Source organism: Octopus bimaculoides, chromosome 15, assembly GCF_001194135.2.
Source record: "Octopus bimaculoides isolate UCB-OBI-ISO-001 chromosome 15, ASM119413v2, whole genome shotgun sequence".
Classification (NCBI taxonomy): Eukaryota; Metazoa; Mollusca; class Cephalopoda; order Octopoda; family Octopodidae; genus Octopus; species Octopus bimaculoides.
In genome coordinates, this window is record NC_068995.1 from 28,526,086 (window position 1) to 28,544,122 (window position 18,037).

The 18,037-nt window shown below is 35.9% G+C and overlaps 1 protein-coding gene and 1 long non-coding RNA gene across 2 annotated transcripts in view; both read right to left on the reverse strand.

Moving 5' to 3' along the window:
- The window catches only part of LOC106874374 (charged multivesicular body protein 2b), a 68,096-nt gene that overhangs the window by 36,327 nt on the left and 13,732 nt on the right, over positions 1-18,037 (reverse strand). Inside the window, exon 2 of the mRNA XM_014922087.2 lies at positions 15,719-15,810. Within this exon, the coding sequence (XP_014777573.1) occupies positions 15,719-15,810 (92 nt within the window). The remainder of the gene's footprint in view (positions 1-15,718; positions 15,811-18,037) is intronic.
- Positions 8,995-15,703, reverse strand: LOC128249502 (uncharacterized). Its single transcript, XR_008265610.1, has 2 exons — positions 10,374-15,703; positions 8,995-9,163 (listed from the first exon to the last, which is right to left on the reverse strand). It is a non-coding gene; the product is annotated as an uncharacterized LOC128249502 (long non-coding RNA).

Here is an 18,037-nt window from a genome sequence, read left to right on the forward strand (position 1 = left end):
TTTCGTGCGGGTGACATGTAAAAGCACCCACTACACTCTCTGAGTGGTTGGCGTTAGGAAGGGCATCCAGCTGTAGAAACTCTGCCAAATCAGACTGGAGCCTGGTGTTGCCATCCGGTTTCACCAGTCCTCAGTCAAATCGTCCAACCCATGCTAGCATGGAAAGCGGACGTTAAACGATGATGATGATGATGATGATGAAATAGAAGTTGAAAATGCACTGAGAATAGTTAAAATTTTTTTATCATATTTAAAAATCTAACCAGTTTCATAGTTTACACTGATATTTCAAAAGCTGAGATAGAAAGACGTGGGTTATGTCGCAGCTGTCTTGCTTCTGACGAGTGTTTGAAGCTTGTCACATTTTTATAAAAGTACATGGCTCAAATTGGTAAATGTTTTGGATAGGACTTGATTGGTAGAGCATAGTCACATGACTGGTCTTAGAAATTTTTATAGGTTCCCAGCTATGTTCATGTGTTGATGTCAAGTGACAATGTTTGGTGTTAGAAGTTCAGGCTGAGATGGTTGAGTGAACATGTCTAGTGACAGTACCAAACAATCAATGAACTGAATGCTTTTGTCAAGTGTTGTAGAAAATGATCATGTAATTAAGTTTAGAACCTTTTGTACATTTTTCACTACGTCTGTGCATTAGTGTCATGTGACAATATATTTGGTGCCGAAAATTAAGGTGGACACAGTCAAGTGAACATGTTTAGTTACAGTCAAGGCATTCTAAATTTAATCTGCCAGGTGGGAGAGTGGACAGAAGTCGTTTGTAGGTAGTCAAATATGAGTACTCTACTGATAACCTAGTCCTGAAAAAAGTCAAAATCCACAAATCCCATTTGCAACCGATTAATCCAGCATCTAAGTGTGGAAATTATATTCACCAAATTTATAAAGACAATTCAAGACTACTTCGACAACAAAATAATCCAACCAAAAGAATCAAAATTTTCCCTCTGACTGGGCTGAACATTCTCCAAAACTGAGGTCATACACAACAGATAAAAAATAGCTATTTAAAAAACAATTATAGAGAGAAACAACCACAATCTAGAACAACAAATGTACATAATCAATACAAAAGACGACAAGTTAACAGAGAAAATGTCAATGAATATATAAATAGTAATAAAAGGAAAACTTCAAAAAATCATTTTTAGATCTAGCTGACAGAGTTCTCAACACCAGATGGTACAAGCCGAAAATGAGAAACTGAAGATAATTAACCCATCCAAAAAAAACAAAAAAACTCTCTCAGAAGAAATTAATATTTTGTCAAAAGGCCTAAAATTTACTCCAACACCCTAACTATAATGAAATACAGAATGATACTTCACAGTTCTATAGAAAATTATACCTAACAGAGGAATTGTTCAATAAAGAAAACAAAGACAAATCAATTGTAAGAAACAAGAGTGATTACAAGCCGACAAAAGGTAAGAATAAAGCTTTAGCTAAATTTTGTGTCTTTATATCCACCTTCCCTAACAAAGAACTTCCACACCCTAAAATCAAAGCCCAATACTAGTTGAAAGGAATGGGAAATTATACATGAACTGAAAAACAATAATGACATTATAATTAAGGAAGCAGATAAGGGAAGTGCTATAGTTATTATGGATATTAAACACTACAAAAGTGATAAACTATCTCTATGACAAGATACAAACTATTACAAAAAGGTGAACATTTACCAAAAATCAAAGACAACGACTAAACTGAACACACTCATTCACCGACATCAAAAAGGTTTAACAAACAAAAAAATGTAACTACCTAACACATTTTGATTGCAAGACTAACTACTTCTACAGTCTCCCCAAAATCCATAAGAATCAAACTATTAAGAATGCATGTAAAGCACCAACTTCAAGTTACATAAACATACAATATCCCACTGACCTTAAATTTCGACCAATTGTAGCAAGCTCCAACTGTGATACACACAGACTCAGCAACGTTTTAGATATATTATTGAAACCTCCTTTAAAATACATACCAAGTACAGTAAGGGATGATCTAGACCTGTTAAATCACCACCCAAAAATCATAAACAAAGATACCACTATTGTATCTTTTGATGTGGTAAACTTCTCTACTACAATCCTGCATCAATATAGACTAGAGGCAATAGATTTCTGGCTTGAGAAATGCCCTCATGAAATTACAGACAGAACTGAAAAACGCTTCATCACTGAGGGATTAAAATTCATCCTCAAAGACAACTTTTTTTTATTTTGATGGCAATATTTACAAATATCCGGGACTGCGATGGGGACAAAAGTTGCTCCGACTTACACCAATCTAACCTTGGCATACATGGCGGTCTAGATACATGAACAATCTAGATTAAAATATGGCTTGGAAACGTTACTTAGATAACTGCCTGATTCTGTGGACGCACACATTTGAACAGCTTATGGATTTCAAAAACCTAATCTACAGCCTAAACAATAGTATCAATTTCACCATGGAATACAGTAAAACTCAACTACCATTCCTTGACATACTAATCATCAAAACAGATAAAAACATTGAAACAGACATTCACTACAAACAAACAAATTCTAAACAACACCTACTGTTCTCATGCCATCCCAAACACACGAAGAATAATATTCCATTTTATCTAGCAACATAAATCTGCACAACTGTTTCAAACTTTGAAACTCATAATAAAAGACTCCAGAAATTAGAACAAATACTACTTAAAAAGTAATATTCATTAATGTTGATAGACAATGGAATAGAAAGTGCCAGATATTCAAGAACTATGAAAAACAAAAAATGCTCCAGATAGATCCAATACTCTACCTTTTATTACAACACAACCCAAGAAACATAAAAGTTTACAACATTATCCACCAGAACAGTCCACAAATGAAACAAGCATTCAAAATACACAAAATAATCAAAAGCAAAAGACAATCAAAGTCCCTCAAAAAATTCTTCACCAGTGCAAAATTACCTTCCACAGTTCCCACACCGACAGTCAAAAAGGGTGGCCACCCCAACTGTAGGACTTACATCAACCTTATTGAAGACACAACATATAAATTCAAATTAGGACAGATTTTTACTATAAAAAATCATTCATACAAAAATACAAACCAAGACTTAACTAACTTAAACAGAGTACATACACAAATAATTATTCACACACAAAATTTATTCTACCACTTAACATGAGGAATCTATACAGCTAACAACCTAACAAACTACATACAAACGACTCCTATCCACTCTTGAATATGTTCACTCAACTGTATCCACCTTAATTTTCAGTGCAATGTATACTGTCATGTGACACTAATGCACAGATGTAGTGAGAAACACATAAAAGGTTCTAAACTTAATCATATGATCATTCTCTGTAACACTTGACAGAAAATATTCAGTGCATTGCTTGTTTGATACTGTCACTAGACATGTTCACTCAACCATATCAGCCTCAACTTATGACACTAAACATTGTCACTTAATGTTAACACACAGACATAGTGGGGAACCTACAAACATTTCTAAGACCAGTCACGTGATTATCCTCTACCAATCAAGTCCTATCCAAAACATATACTAATTTGAGCCATGTACTCCCTATAAAAATGTGACAAGCTTCAAACACTAGTCAAAAGCAAGACAGTTGCAGTATAACCTACATCTTTCTGATTCAACTTCTGAAAAGACTGTGAAACCAGTTGAATCTTGAAATATAATAACAAAAATTTAAATATTCTCAGGACATTTTCAACTTCTACTTTTTCTAAATGTCTTCCTGTGTGGAATGCAATAACTTTGTTTTATATATATATATATATATAGATATATATGATCATTATTATTTTGCTATTGCTGTTCTGTTTCATATGATGGTTACCAAAAGGGTTCTTTTGGCACCCTTCTACTAATTCAGGAATCTGTCATGGTCTAGGAACCATGAATGTTTTAATTCCTGCTTCATCTACTTATATATTATAATCCATGGCATATAAAATGTTGAAATAAATGACTTGAAATGGATATAAAAATGAAGTCATTTAATTTAAGGCATGGAAACTTAATTTAGTTAAATCTACATTACAACTTCATTTCCAAATGTTTTTTTTCGAAATAAATGTATTCGTTGTTGTCAACCTCCACTTTCTATGCTGGCATTGGTTGGACAATTTGACTAAGGACTGCCAAGCCGGGAGGCTGCACCAGGCAGCACTGGCATCAACCACACTTGAATGGTGCTTTTTACGTGCTACCAGCATGGGTGTCAGTTAGGTGTCACTGGCATTGGCCATGCTTGAATGGTGTTTTTTACATGCCACTATCACAGGTGCCAGTGAGGCAGTACTGGCATTAGCCACACTTGAATGGTGCTTCTTATGTGCCACCGGCACAGGTGCCAGTCAGGCAGCATTGGCCACAACTACAATTTCAATTGGTTCAACAGGTCTTCACAAGCACAACATATTGCCAAATGATTGGAGAGTGCTTTTAAATGGGCCAGTTATGAGACACTGGCATCAGCCATGGCTATGATCTCACTTGGCTTGCTGGTCTTCTCAAGTACAGCATATCTCCAAAGTTCTCAGTTTTTGTCATTGCCTTTGTGAGGCCCAATGTTTGACGGTCATGGTTCACCACCTCATCTCAGGTCTTCCTGGGTCTACCTCTTCCACAGGTTCCCTCCACTATTAGGGTGCAACACTTCTTCACACAGCTGTCCTCATCCATACGCAACACATGACCATACCAGTGCAGTCATCTCTCTTGCACACCATATCTGATGCTTCTTATGTCCAACTTTTCTCTCAGGGTGCTTACACTCTGTCATGTAGGCACACTGGCATTACACATCCAGTGGAGCATACTAGCTTCATTTCTTTCAAGCCTACACATGTCCTCAGCAGTCACAGCCCATGTTTCACTGCCGTGTAGCATGGCAGTTTGCACACATACATCATACAGTCTACCTTTCATCCTAAGTGAGAGGCCCTTAGTTCCCAGCAGAGGGAGGAGCTCCCTGAACTTTGCCCAGGCTATTCTTATTCTACACTCTCAGAGCAACCACCCCCACTACAGACTTGGTCGCCAAGGTAGCAGAAGCTATTAACTACTTCTAGTTTCTCTCCTTGGCATGTGATGGATTCTGTTTTCTGTACATCTTCGATGCTTTTTGCCCCTGTGAATCTGCCACAGAAAAACTATCATCCCAGTTAACCTTCCTTTGATATTGCTGCACCTCTTACACAGAGTACATTTTATGGAGTTTCTACCGACGCCTTTTCTACAGATCGAGCAGGGCCATCTACCTGAAGGGATTTGTGATTAGTCTGCCTTCCTACTTACTAAAACTTACCAGAAATATAGCATCAGTGGTGCTTTTCCCTGGCACAAATCCAAACTGCATCTCATCTAAACTAATTCTCTCGCTAATTAGTTGGGCTATGACCCTCTCTGTGACTTTCCTCACCTGATCCAACAATTTCATATCTCTGTAATTATTTCTATCTAATGCATCACCTTTACCTTTGTAGCAGCTGACTATGGTGCTGCTACACCAGTCATTGGGTATGACTCCTTCATGTATCACCTGGTTAACTTTCCAGGTGACTAGACTATAGCCTACACTGCTTGATATTTTAAGTATCTTAGCAGCGATTCCTGATGGGGGTTTTGCCTGTCTTCACAATCTTAATTGCTTTATAAACCAAAGTACTGTCAATTTGAACAGCTGGTCTCTCTGTTGGGCCAACATTTGGCAGACTCATTCATTTTCTTCATTTAGCAACCTTTCATACCCAGATCAACAACAGGAGATTCCAGAGCACTACCCTGCCAAATCTATTTAGTTATCAACAAAGTTATCAATTATTCATTATTAATTTTTCTATCAATGATGAATATTTTTAATAAATGATTCTATAAAATTATTATTGCTTATGTATGATAAACTTCAGAAACACATGTCTATGGTTGCAACGACCACCTGACTCTAAACCATCCACCTTTCATGGCAATCTTGACCACCATTCATAACAATCTCAGAACACATACACAGAGAAACAGCTACAACATCAATAACATCACTAATTCAAAAACTGTTGGGATGCACCCCATTGACAATAAAGGGGAGTGGTAACTGCCATGCACTGGGTGAGTCCACATATCCTATCTCTGTTGTGGTCACCACAAGAATCTGGAAGCATAGGGAAATAGACTGAGCAATAGAAATGGTGCAAGAGGCCAACAGTGTCACACTGCACTCCTCACAATTCCTAACTAAGCCATATAACAAAGTATAACTGGAAAGATAAATCTGTAGGTTATGTGTCAAATGTTAGGCTGACTACATGTGCCAAAGAACTGCTCAATCAAGGAAGACCTTAGGTTACACAACAACCTTCACAACTTCTCATGATAATGAATAAGGAAGCCTCTATGTAGTTTCTCAATTTGTTGGAAACGGTAGCCAAAGTTTCTTTGAATTATACTCTTCCATCTTAAGTAAGGAAAGAACACATTTGATAATGTAGTTCTACATACCCTTTGGAAGTCAGGAAAATTATGGTTGGAATACCTTTCATTATGGATCTGTTCAATCAGGATTCACCTGGAGCAACAACAACAATAAGCAATAATGATTTCTAACTTTGATTGACAGACTGAAATTTTGTTTGCATTGGCAGTTAATTTAATTGAATCATGATTTTACTGCTACTTATTTTACCTGGAAAACAAAAGATAAAGTTGATAGTGGTGAGATTTGAGCTCAAAACATAAATAGACATAACTAAATATCATTTGTCTTTTTCTTCACTGCTTTACTTATTCTGCCATTTCACCGACACAAAGCCTCAAATTTGGAGAATATATAGTGTATATAGTGCATTATAATATATAGTGACACGTAAAAGCACCTAGTTCACTCAGTAAAGTGGTTGGCATTAGGAAGGGCATCCAGCCATAGAAACCTTGTCAAAATAGATGACCGGTGCCTGGTGCAGCCCTCTAGTTTGCCAACTCCTGATGAACAGTCCAACTCAAGCCAGCATAGAGAATAAACATTAAATGATGAATGATGATGATAATACAGTATATGTTGGTTCATATTTATTTTGTTTTTCTTTTTTATTGCAGAAAGATGAAGTGCAAAGTCAACTTCAGGATTGGAAATCAGAACATAAATGGATATAATTAAACACCACCACCCATTTTGTCCAGTTGATTACCAATTCCACCATTGTGTCAGTAAATCAACAAAAATACTAATGTTGATTTCTTTTTAATAATAATAATAATAATAATAATAATAATAATGAAAATATGGTAAGTGAATGTAGCACGCTGGCACAAAAAGAATACAAGGAAAGACATGACAATCTAGGGAGAGCAATCCACTGGGAGCTTTGTAGAAAGCTGAGATTTGAACATACTGATAAATGGTATGAACATGAACCTAGTAAAGTACTAGAAAGTAAGAAATACAAGATGTCGTGGGACTTTAACATTCAGACTGACAGAGTAATAGAAGCTAGAATGCCTGATTTGGCAGTAGTAGATAAAGAGAATAGACTGTGCCAGATAATTGACTCTACAGTCCCAAATGATAAAAATCTTAATATGAGAAGTATAGAAAAAGTAAAGTACCAGGACCTAGCTATTGAATTATAGAGACTATGGAAATGCAGGTAAAATGTATCCCGGTAGTTACAGGTGCATTAGGGACTATCCCTAAAGATCTGAACAGATGGATAGAGGAAATATGCATAAAACCCAGTTTAGTACAGCTGTAGAAAACAGTGTTATTAGGGAGAGCTAGGATACTTAGGAGGGTTCTTGGCATCTAAGGCTACTTGTTGTAGCCCGATGTTAGGATTCTTTTCTTTTCCAACAGTCTAATCTGTTGAGTGTGTATGAATAATTATGATAATAATAATCCTTTCTACTATAAGCACATGACCTGAAATTTTGGAGGAGTCACTAACATTAACTCCAATACTCAACCAGTACCTATTTTATTGACCTTGAAAGGATGGAAAGCAAAGTTGACCTTGGCGGACTTAGAACTCAGAATGTGAAGGTGGACAGAATGTCACCAGGCATTTTTTTACTGGCACAGTAATAATTCTGCCAGCTCACTGCCTTAATAAACATGGAAATAACAACAATGATTTAAAATTTTGGCACAAGTCCAGCAAGTTTGGGAGAGGAGATAAGTCAGCCCCAGTGCCAAACTGGTACTTATTTCATTGAAAGGATGACAGACAAAGTCAACCTTGGAGGAATCTGAACTCAGAACGTAAAGACAGACAAAATACTACTAAGCATTTTGCCCAGCATGCTAGCAATTCTGCCAGCTCACTGCATTATTATTAATAATGATAATAATAATAATAATAATAATAATAATGATAGTGTCTCACATGACTTCTGATCTAAACTAATTGGAATTGTTATAATGTACATGTTTTGTCTTGATATTAAAAGATGAGTTACAGTAAATATTCTGCTCAATACCACAGATTTGTTTGACCTTAACCAGTTGAGCTTGTCTCTTAGTGGCTGACGATATGTATATCTCTGATCATGAACAGAAATAGTGGGAGAGCATCATAGCCATGTACTGAAAGGAATTCTTTGGGGTTTGAATAATTCACTTCTGGAAAGATGGGTGTTTCATTTATCATCCTTAAACAACCCTTATTCAGGGTCCTTTTGAGTGGAATGGGCTACTTGATCTGAGGAAAATTCTAACTGGGCCCCACCTGCAATGTCATGCACTGTTTATCTTGATATGAGATCACCATGTGAATGTGATGCATATGGTTGTAATGCACGGTTGTGATGTAAGTGCCAGGTGTACCCTTATCAGATGGGTAGTCATGATGGGTATATTGGACTTCATATATTTGTACTCCAGTGTCACTTTGATGGCATGCGCTGCTCTCTCAATAATAATAATAATGATAGACAATATGAAGAGTGCGATGTGATTGCAATAAATGTTTTATTGGTTGAACGATATTTTGACAGCTAGTCTATCTTTGTCAAGTTCAAAATGAAACATGATACATAGAAATTCAAATCCAAAATTTGAATGAGGCAACCAGTGTTCCCATGCTGATGGAATGACATCATCAGTCTTCAATTTTCAAGTCTACAGCTGGCAAAAAGAAAAAGAAAGAGAAAAAAAGAAAAGAAAAAAGAACAGAAAAAAGAATATTTAATCAAACAGTTTTGTGTAATATCATGAAATTCTCATCATTTTATTCATCCACTCACAAACATATTTCTCCTCATGCATTTTCAGGAGTGAACATGTAGCAGGTTCAGAATATTTTCTGAGAATATGCACTTTCAAGTTTTTATCAAAACTGCAGCCATTTGATGTGAAATGTTTGGCAAGTTCTGTCAAATTACTGTTATTGTGCTTGATGTCATATCTGTGCCCATAGAATCATTATTAGCTAGACGTTGGAGCGTGTGATGTTGGGAATTTGTGAGATTATTCCAGGACTTCTTTCCACTTGTTTTAAGGCTTTCCCTAATGCCTGTCTGATAAAATTCAAGAAATTCCAGTAGTGCTTGTGAACGTCCATCCTGAACTTTATTTGGATACCAATTGGGATTCTTTTCAATCCAGCTATGCCAGATTTGATCAACATCATTTTTATTTTCAGTAAGCATAGGGTTTTCTGACACCTTGTTATCATTTTTTCCAAAAGAATATTCCTTTTAAAATATAATAATATAATAACATAACAATAATAATAATAATAATAATCCTTTCTACTAAAGCACAAGGCCTGAAATTCTGGGGAAGAGGGCAAGTCAATTACATTGATCCCAGTGCTCAAGATGAAAGGCAAAGTCAACATCAGTGGAATTTGAACTCAGAACATAAAATAATAATAATAATAATAATAATAATAATAATAATAATAATAATAATAATAATAATAATAATAATAATAATAATAATAATAATGGTTTCTAATCTATGCACAAGGACAGTAATTTTGATGCAGGGAATTGTAGCCAATACTACTGATCCCAGTACACAGCACAAAAATGAACAGTTTTGTCAGGTAGCAACTCAACAAATATGCTGGTAGACAGAAAGTGCTCCTTGTGCAGGTAAAAAGATGAAATGTTGCCTGGTATGGTTATATATCCTACTACAACTCCCTGTCCAAAACCATTCTTCAGGGCACAACTGAAGCGGGGATGAAAGAGAGGCAGACAGAAAATCCTGGTTTGACAACATCAAAGACTGAACAGGTCACAACACAGCAAACAGCTATACATGACAGAGAATAGAGACTAGTGGTAATGACTGACTACAAAACCACCTAGAGCACACCTACCACCCTCCCAACGATTGGTTGCATCAGTTAAGGGATCTTGATGATGATGATGATGACTGGACTGAAACATTGTTTCATTGACCTGGTGAGATGAATGGGAAAGTGGTGCTTGTTAGGATTTGAACTCAGAATGTAAAGAGCTAGAAGACATACTGTAAGGTATTTGATGTTTTAATGATGCTGCCAATCCACCTCCCTGTTAAATAATGATTTCTAATTTAAACACTAGACCAGACATTTTGAGAGAAGGGGAATTATTGATACCATTGATGTCAGCTCAGAAAGGATATAAGTGATGTTGGAAGTTTTGCCTCAATTTACACTGCCCACTGTGTAAAAAATATGGATACAACACTTCAGATGAGAGGTAAAATCATAGACCAATGTTCCAAAAGAATATGGTAAATCAAAAATTCAATGGGATTTTGACATCCAGATTTACAGAACAACTGGACACTATAGAGCAGATACCATAGATGACATAGAAGAAAGGGAATAGGTCATTGTCATAAACCAGTTCACAGAAGGCTTTTATTCAAACTTTATTTCTGCTTGCCGTCTAATCTGTTAATCAAGGTTGTCCAACAATTAAGATGTACTGTTTTATATTAAATAAAGACAGTATCCATCTATCAATGTCATTTGACACTATGCTGCATTTTCGCACTCAGTACAAAATAAGATATCTATATTTTTATCTATTATTTACTATTGTAGAAAGGAACTAATCATAGGATATTATAATTCATAACAGTCATAAAAGATGTTGCAATACTTTCAAACAAAAACAGTGCAAACAAGGAAGTAGAAAAGATCTCAAAATATAACTTAAAATTAAAAAAATCAAGAATGTGGGGAAGCCCAGCAGCTAAAGTGGGTGTTGTACCAGTTATCATTTTGAACATTAGGGTCAACCCTTAAAAACTATCATTCCACCTGGAATTGTTGGACAACAAGACAGATATGTAAGTGCTCCAGAAATAAAGAAGAAAAAAACCCAACAAAAACTAGCATTTTACATCCATACTGTGTAATGAAATAATAATTTATTTCTGATTTAAGCAAAAAGATGGCAATTTTGAGGGAAAGGGTGTAGTATATGAACCCCAGTACTTGGCTGGTACTTTGTTTTATAGAACCCAGGGAAGAATGGTAAAGTTGATCTGAGTGGGTTTTGAACATAAAACATAAAGAACTGGAGTTATTCTAGTTCTTTATGCTGCAAAGTATTTTTTCCTGATACCCAAAAATTCTGCCATCTTACTGCTGTAATAATGGTTTCTGATTTAGACACATGGCCTGCAATTTTTTTTTGGTTGTGGGTAGTCAATACTATCAGCCTCAGTATTTGATTGAGGATGAGAAAATTCACCTTGGTGGAAGTTGAATTCAGGATGCAAAAGGCCAGAAGAAAAACTGCATGGAACTTTGTTCAATAAATATATAAAATCCCTAATAGTAGAGCTGTCTACCTTGGGTAATTTTGGGGAAAAGCCTATGTAAAAAGTCCTGGATTACCGGGCTGTCTCCAAGAATCAGAAGTACTCCCTTCCAGTTTCTTTCCTCTTACTTAGAAAAACATACTTAAAGTAGGTTCATTCAACCTCACCAATCTTGTCACTCACATATACCTTTTGATAAGCAAACTAGAAAGCAACACCACCCTCTCTACTCTAACCTTCCTCTTCAAATGATACTTGAAGAAATTGTTGTGGGCTTGGCCAAAGAGGAACGTTCCTGGTCCACCACACAGCCTCTTTCACCAGAGCTACTAAGCAGAGAAAGAACTACCTCCTTTGTTTGCCAAAGAAGTGGGTGCATTGATTATCACTATACACTCAGCTAATAGCCAGATTTGTCTTATATGAAACAGTATCTGACCAACACAAGTCCACAGCTTACTAATGCACAGACACAGAATAATTGCTTGAATGATGGTTTCATCCCCTGTATGCATAGAGAGATTTGGTTGTTGACATTTTCATGCCTGAAGAGCTTTTCTCAAACAGATAAAATCCCCTGTAGCACTACCATGTCAAGGACTTTTGGAAGTTATCTATAGTCTCCAGCCTGAATATACTCCAGAAAAGAGCACTCAAACTGTTCTCATTAATGCCCAAAGTCACCTTCAACTACTTCTATAGAAATATTGAGTTGTTTGCCTGTAATTAGCTTTGTCCAGCTTATACAATACTATGAGTGCCTGGTAACATTGTAGATGTCAAACATCCAATTATGGCCTATGCTTGACCCATGATTGCAGTTCAGTCAAGGTAATGAGTTGCAGAAAGATGTGTTAGACAGAAGGCACCCACACCAGTTAACCTTCATTTTCATCATCATTGTTGACACCATTGCAGCAATCTAGATATTTTCTGTAGCTCTCTCAGCCTCAGTGCTCAGAGTGGATGTTGACAGTAGATAGATTTTCTGACCAGCTGAACCTGACCCTTCCATACGTATCAGAATACATCATAATAGGTTATACACTAGAGTCCACAACAAAAACCACCTACACAACAAAGCAAAAATACTAAAAATGAAAGACAGCCTATAAATAGGCAAGATTAGTTACCACAGTAAAATTCAACTGTCATCCATCCTATACCATTATCTTCAAATACATGTACAAAACCTCAGAACATTACAACTGTCTCAAAAAAAAAAAAAAAAAAAAAAAACTCCTCACCCTATCAGCCCCACAAAACAGGAAAATAATACAAAATAATACATACAGAAATTACTGTAACAGTTTCACTAGTTCAACATTGTACTGGGATGCACTCTACCTACCAAAAGTGCAAAGAAACACCAGATGTCATTCTTTGATAGGGACTGTCTTACCCACCCACACAATGGAGACTACCAGAATCTGAGTTTACAGAAACAAACTGGAGAGTGATGTGTGTCACCTGTTTACATTATCACACTGTTCCCAGATTCATCAATTGAGTTTAGTACATTCCTCAGCTAGGTGAAAACATCATAACTAGAAAAACAAATTAGTATGTGGTACATAATCATTCAGTTGACAATCTGTATGCAATCAAATTGCTGGATAAGAGCTGACCTCACATCAACTTTCTTCAATAATTCTTTTAATTTTCCTACTGTCGTTAAATTTGTTTTTATTTTTAATTACAGCTCATCTGTTTTAATATATTCCTATTTCAACCTACCTTTAGCATTCAGATTATTCCGTCAAAAGTAATGCTTATTTATTGAAATTGTTTTGAATTAATCATGCATTATCTTGTAGGTTTGGTGAGCAAAACTGGATCTGGCCAGTTTGAACATAATACAGGAAGAATATTTTGGTTGGATATGGCCAGATTAAATGCTAAAGGGTTAAATTTATTTTGTATTTTTTTTTATACTTGTACCACTATCTTATTCCAATCTAAAATTCTCAATTCTGTTTTGGTTTCATTTAAATCCCTTTTAATTAAGGAAATCTGCTGATTAGCTAGTAAGTAAAAACATTTTATATTCAACACAAAAAATGAAACATTTAGTGAGGGTCCACCCACCATAACCCCTTCCTTATCAGTCAGTTTATTCTATTTGTTTATTTTTGATGTCACTCTATTACTGAATTTGTTCAAATGACTCTGCCCTTTCTCTCTCCCCTTTCACTGCTTTGATTGCTCATCTTCTCTACCTATATACATCTATTTAGCTTTCCAACTCTCTCTCCTCCACTAATCTCTAAATGTCTACTTGTAATTATGAAAACTTGTAATCAACAAACTGAATCACTCCAGAAGAAATGTGACCTGTAAAGTTACAATGAAGAAAATCTATCTTATAGTCCTGGTCACTCTGAATTGAAAACCAATACAAGATAGATAGGGGCTCTGTATCCAGTAAGACAAACTCTTGAGTGCTGGAGACACAATAAAACATCATGGCCCACATTTGATGAATGGAAGCCATTCATTCTTGGACTTGATTCTACAGAACAGTACTACGCCATTCATATTAGGTTCAAGAGAAAGTCCTGACATCATTGACATGATTACTGTGAGGGTACTTTTTAAATACAGTTAGATAAGCATTATTTTTTACATTCTATTATTAACTTTTTTTTGCAGATTACTTTATACATAGTGGTTAAATTTATATTGCTTTCACTCTTTTAAATTGAGTTTAGATCAGAATGATGCCATACACTGTAAACAGTAGGAATTCAAAGGGAGTTCTTGAGCAATGGAAGCAGCAAAAAGTACTTGCTCTGTCTTTGGAAATGAAAGTTTAAGTATTTGGATATGCCAACAACTGTTTGGTCAGTTTCACTTGGGAAATTTTATTTTATAGATTTCCCATGACAAAGTTCTGTCAATATTGAGTTTTTGAAAACTGTAATTGAAGAAAATCCAAAGCAAACTGCAAAACAGTTCAATTCATTCCCCATCATCTGAGTGGTTCTCAGCTTAAGCAGAAAGTTGCCCTTTGCTTGTCATTGAAGAGTAGACTTGTTACCAAACTTTTCAAAATGAGAATGGTTAGCAATCAATAAATAAGGACCACACCTGGGAAAACCAGGGCTATACTCGGGAAAAGTTATACTCAGTGTTTGGTGGGATAAGATGCATTTCATCTATCATGAAATATAAACCAAAACAGAATAGTTGATGCAAAGAATTATTGTTATCAGGTGGAAACATTTCAGAAAAATATGCAGAAGTGCCCATCACTGGTCAACTGTAAAGGGATGTTATTTTTTCATGATAATGTAAGACCACATATTGCTAAAGTCACACTGGAAAAGATTATGGTACTAAATATGATAGTTTTGCCTCATCTTCCTTACTCTCCTGACTTTGCTCTATTCAACTATCATCTTTTCAGGTCATTTCAACATTATTTAGAGGGAGAACAGTTTATTAGTTGTGATGAAGCTAAAAATGATATTGTGTGCTTCTTTGCTTCAAAATCTGAAGAATTTTACTGATGAGAAATCAACAATTTGTCAAATAGACAGAATTATGCTATCAATAATGAGTGGAAATATTATTGTGATTAAATACATCAATTAAGACCAAAGAATCATTTGCGCCTTTCCCACCATGAAATGCAACAGGACTTTCTTTCCAAACTAATACAATCAACTATTCAAATATGAAATGGGTAAAATGAATTATTTAAAGTTTTCAGCTAAAATGAAATGTAGAATAGCTTGAGTCACTAGAACTTCTTAATCACTAAACAATTTAAATAAAATATTCTGTCTAAAAATTAAGCATGATACTTGCAATAAAGTTTCAATTCCCAACTTTCAATCAATAGCTTTCACATTTAAACATTAAGCAAATACCCACAGTGCAAGTTACAATGCAACTTACCAATTGCTTTTCTTGGCGCTCCAGTGCTGTACGATCACGAGCCAGATCTCTCTGTGTCTTTCTTGTTATCTGTTCATTCTGACGAATTTGTTCTGAAAATAATAATTACTTAGGGTAAATCCTGAGCATGTATTAAAAGAAATACAAGATCATGTGTTTGAGTAATAAAGCATTGGAAACACTGCCAACTAGGAAGCAAAATCAGAAGACAAATGTGCTTTACCAAGAGCTTATTACTTGACTACTGCACATACTTCAGATAATAATAGTTTCCTGTGCTTAGGTAAAAGCATTTTTTGTTATGACAAGTTGATAGAATCAATTATTTTGTACTAGAACGAGTCAATAATTTATAGCCATCTTCTACAAAAGTCATCTGCTGACATGAAATATATATATATTTTTTATGATGTGTATGTGTATATGTATATACCATAAAAACCATGTAATTTGCGCACCCGTGTAAATTATGCAAGTGATTTTCAGGATAAAAATTGTTAAAAAATGCTTCTACTCATGTAAAATTCGCACCCATAAGTTTTCAGAATTGCCAATATAGCCAGGGGAAAAAGGTTTCCAGTTTAGTTGTATTTAGCATAATTTCATTTACTTACTGATTAGATTTCATTAAATTTTCATTAAAAAAAATAATTTCTGCTTAGCAGGTATCACATTAAAAGCTATTAAATAACAAAGTGTTTGTGTTGTTTATAATAGACTTTATTTCACATTTCTTGCACACAAGAGACTATGTCCAATCTTTAGCATACTACTGTATGTCTTCTCAAATCACGGTCACAGGAAAAGTTGTTGATAAGAATTATCAACAAAAGCAAAGCTGATAAATATGCACAGGTGTTGCAAATTTAGTTTAATTATCAATAAACATCAGCTTGGATGACACTTTACTCAACTGACAAAGGAAGGTGACTGATCAAACTGATTATGTAAACAGAAATCTGATTTGTCAAAAGTGTCTTCTTGTTTCAAGCTCTGATTTTCTGCCTATTCTTGTCAGAACCTTTGATATGGAGTATCGAAATTTTAATCCCTTTCACACTTATAAAATGTCAAACAAGCTTAAAAATTTGTCATTACCATTTTAGCTGGGTTAGGGTTAGGGTAGTTTGGTAACTTGCTAAAATAAACATTAAAAATTGAAAGGAGAAAATGAACAGCTTTGCAAGTTTAATTCAGTGTTTATTGGACAAGAGAGGCATGAAATTTAATAAGTGACTTGTATGTACATGTAAACATGTTTATGTATTGATATGTTTGTCTGTTCAAGTTGTATATATGACTGTTACTCTGTTGAAAGTTGTGTGTGTGTATGTATATATATATATATATATATATATCATCATCATCGTCCACTTTCCATGCTAGCATGGGTTGGACGATTTGACTGAGGACTGGCAAACCAGATGGCTGCACCAGGCTCCAATCTGATCTGGCAGAGTTTCTACAGCTGGATGCCCTTCCTAACGCCAACCACTCCAAGTGTGTTGTGAGTGCTTTTACATGCCACCAGCACAAGGGCCAGTCAGGCAGTACTGGCAGCGGCCACGCTCAAATGGTGTTTTTTATGTGCCACCTGCACAGGAGCCAGTCCAGTGGCACTGACAACGACCACGCTCGAATGGTGCTGTCAGCGCTCCACTGGCATGGGTGCCAGTCATTGAATTTGGTTCAAGTTTGATTTCGCTTGCCCCAACAGGTCTTCACAATCAGAATTTAGTGTCCAATGAAGGAAGGTTGGCATGGGTACCAGTCGTTGAATTTGGTTTGATTTTGATTTCACTTGCCTCAACTAGTCTTCACAAGCAGAGTTTAGTGTCCAATGAAGGAAAGGTATGCATAAGTGGGCTGGCTACACCCCTGGTAAAGGCGATGAGTTATGGTCTCACTTGTCTTGCCGGGTCTTCTCACACACAGCATATTTCCAAAGGTCTCGGTCACAAGTCATCGCCTCAGTGAGGCCTAATGTTCGATGGTTGTGTTTCACCACCTCATCCCAGGTCTTCCTGGGTCTACCTCTTCCACAGGTTCCCTCAACTGCTAGGGTGTGGCACTTTTTCACACAGCTATCCTCATCCATTCTCACCAAATGACCATACCAGTGCAGTCGTCTCTCTTGCACACCACAACTGATGCTTCTTAGGTTCAACTTTTCTCTCAAGGTACTTCCACTCTGTTGAGTATGCACACTGACATTACACATCCATTGGAGCATACTGGATTCATTCCTTGTGAGCTTATGCATGTCCTCAGCAGTCACGGCCCATGTTTCACTGCCATGTAGCATGGCTGTTCGCACAC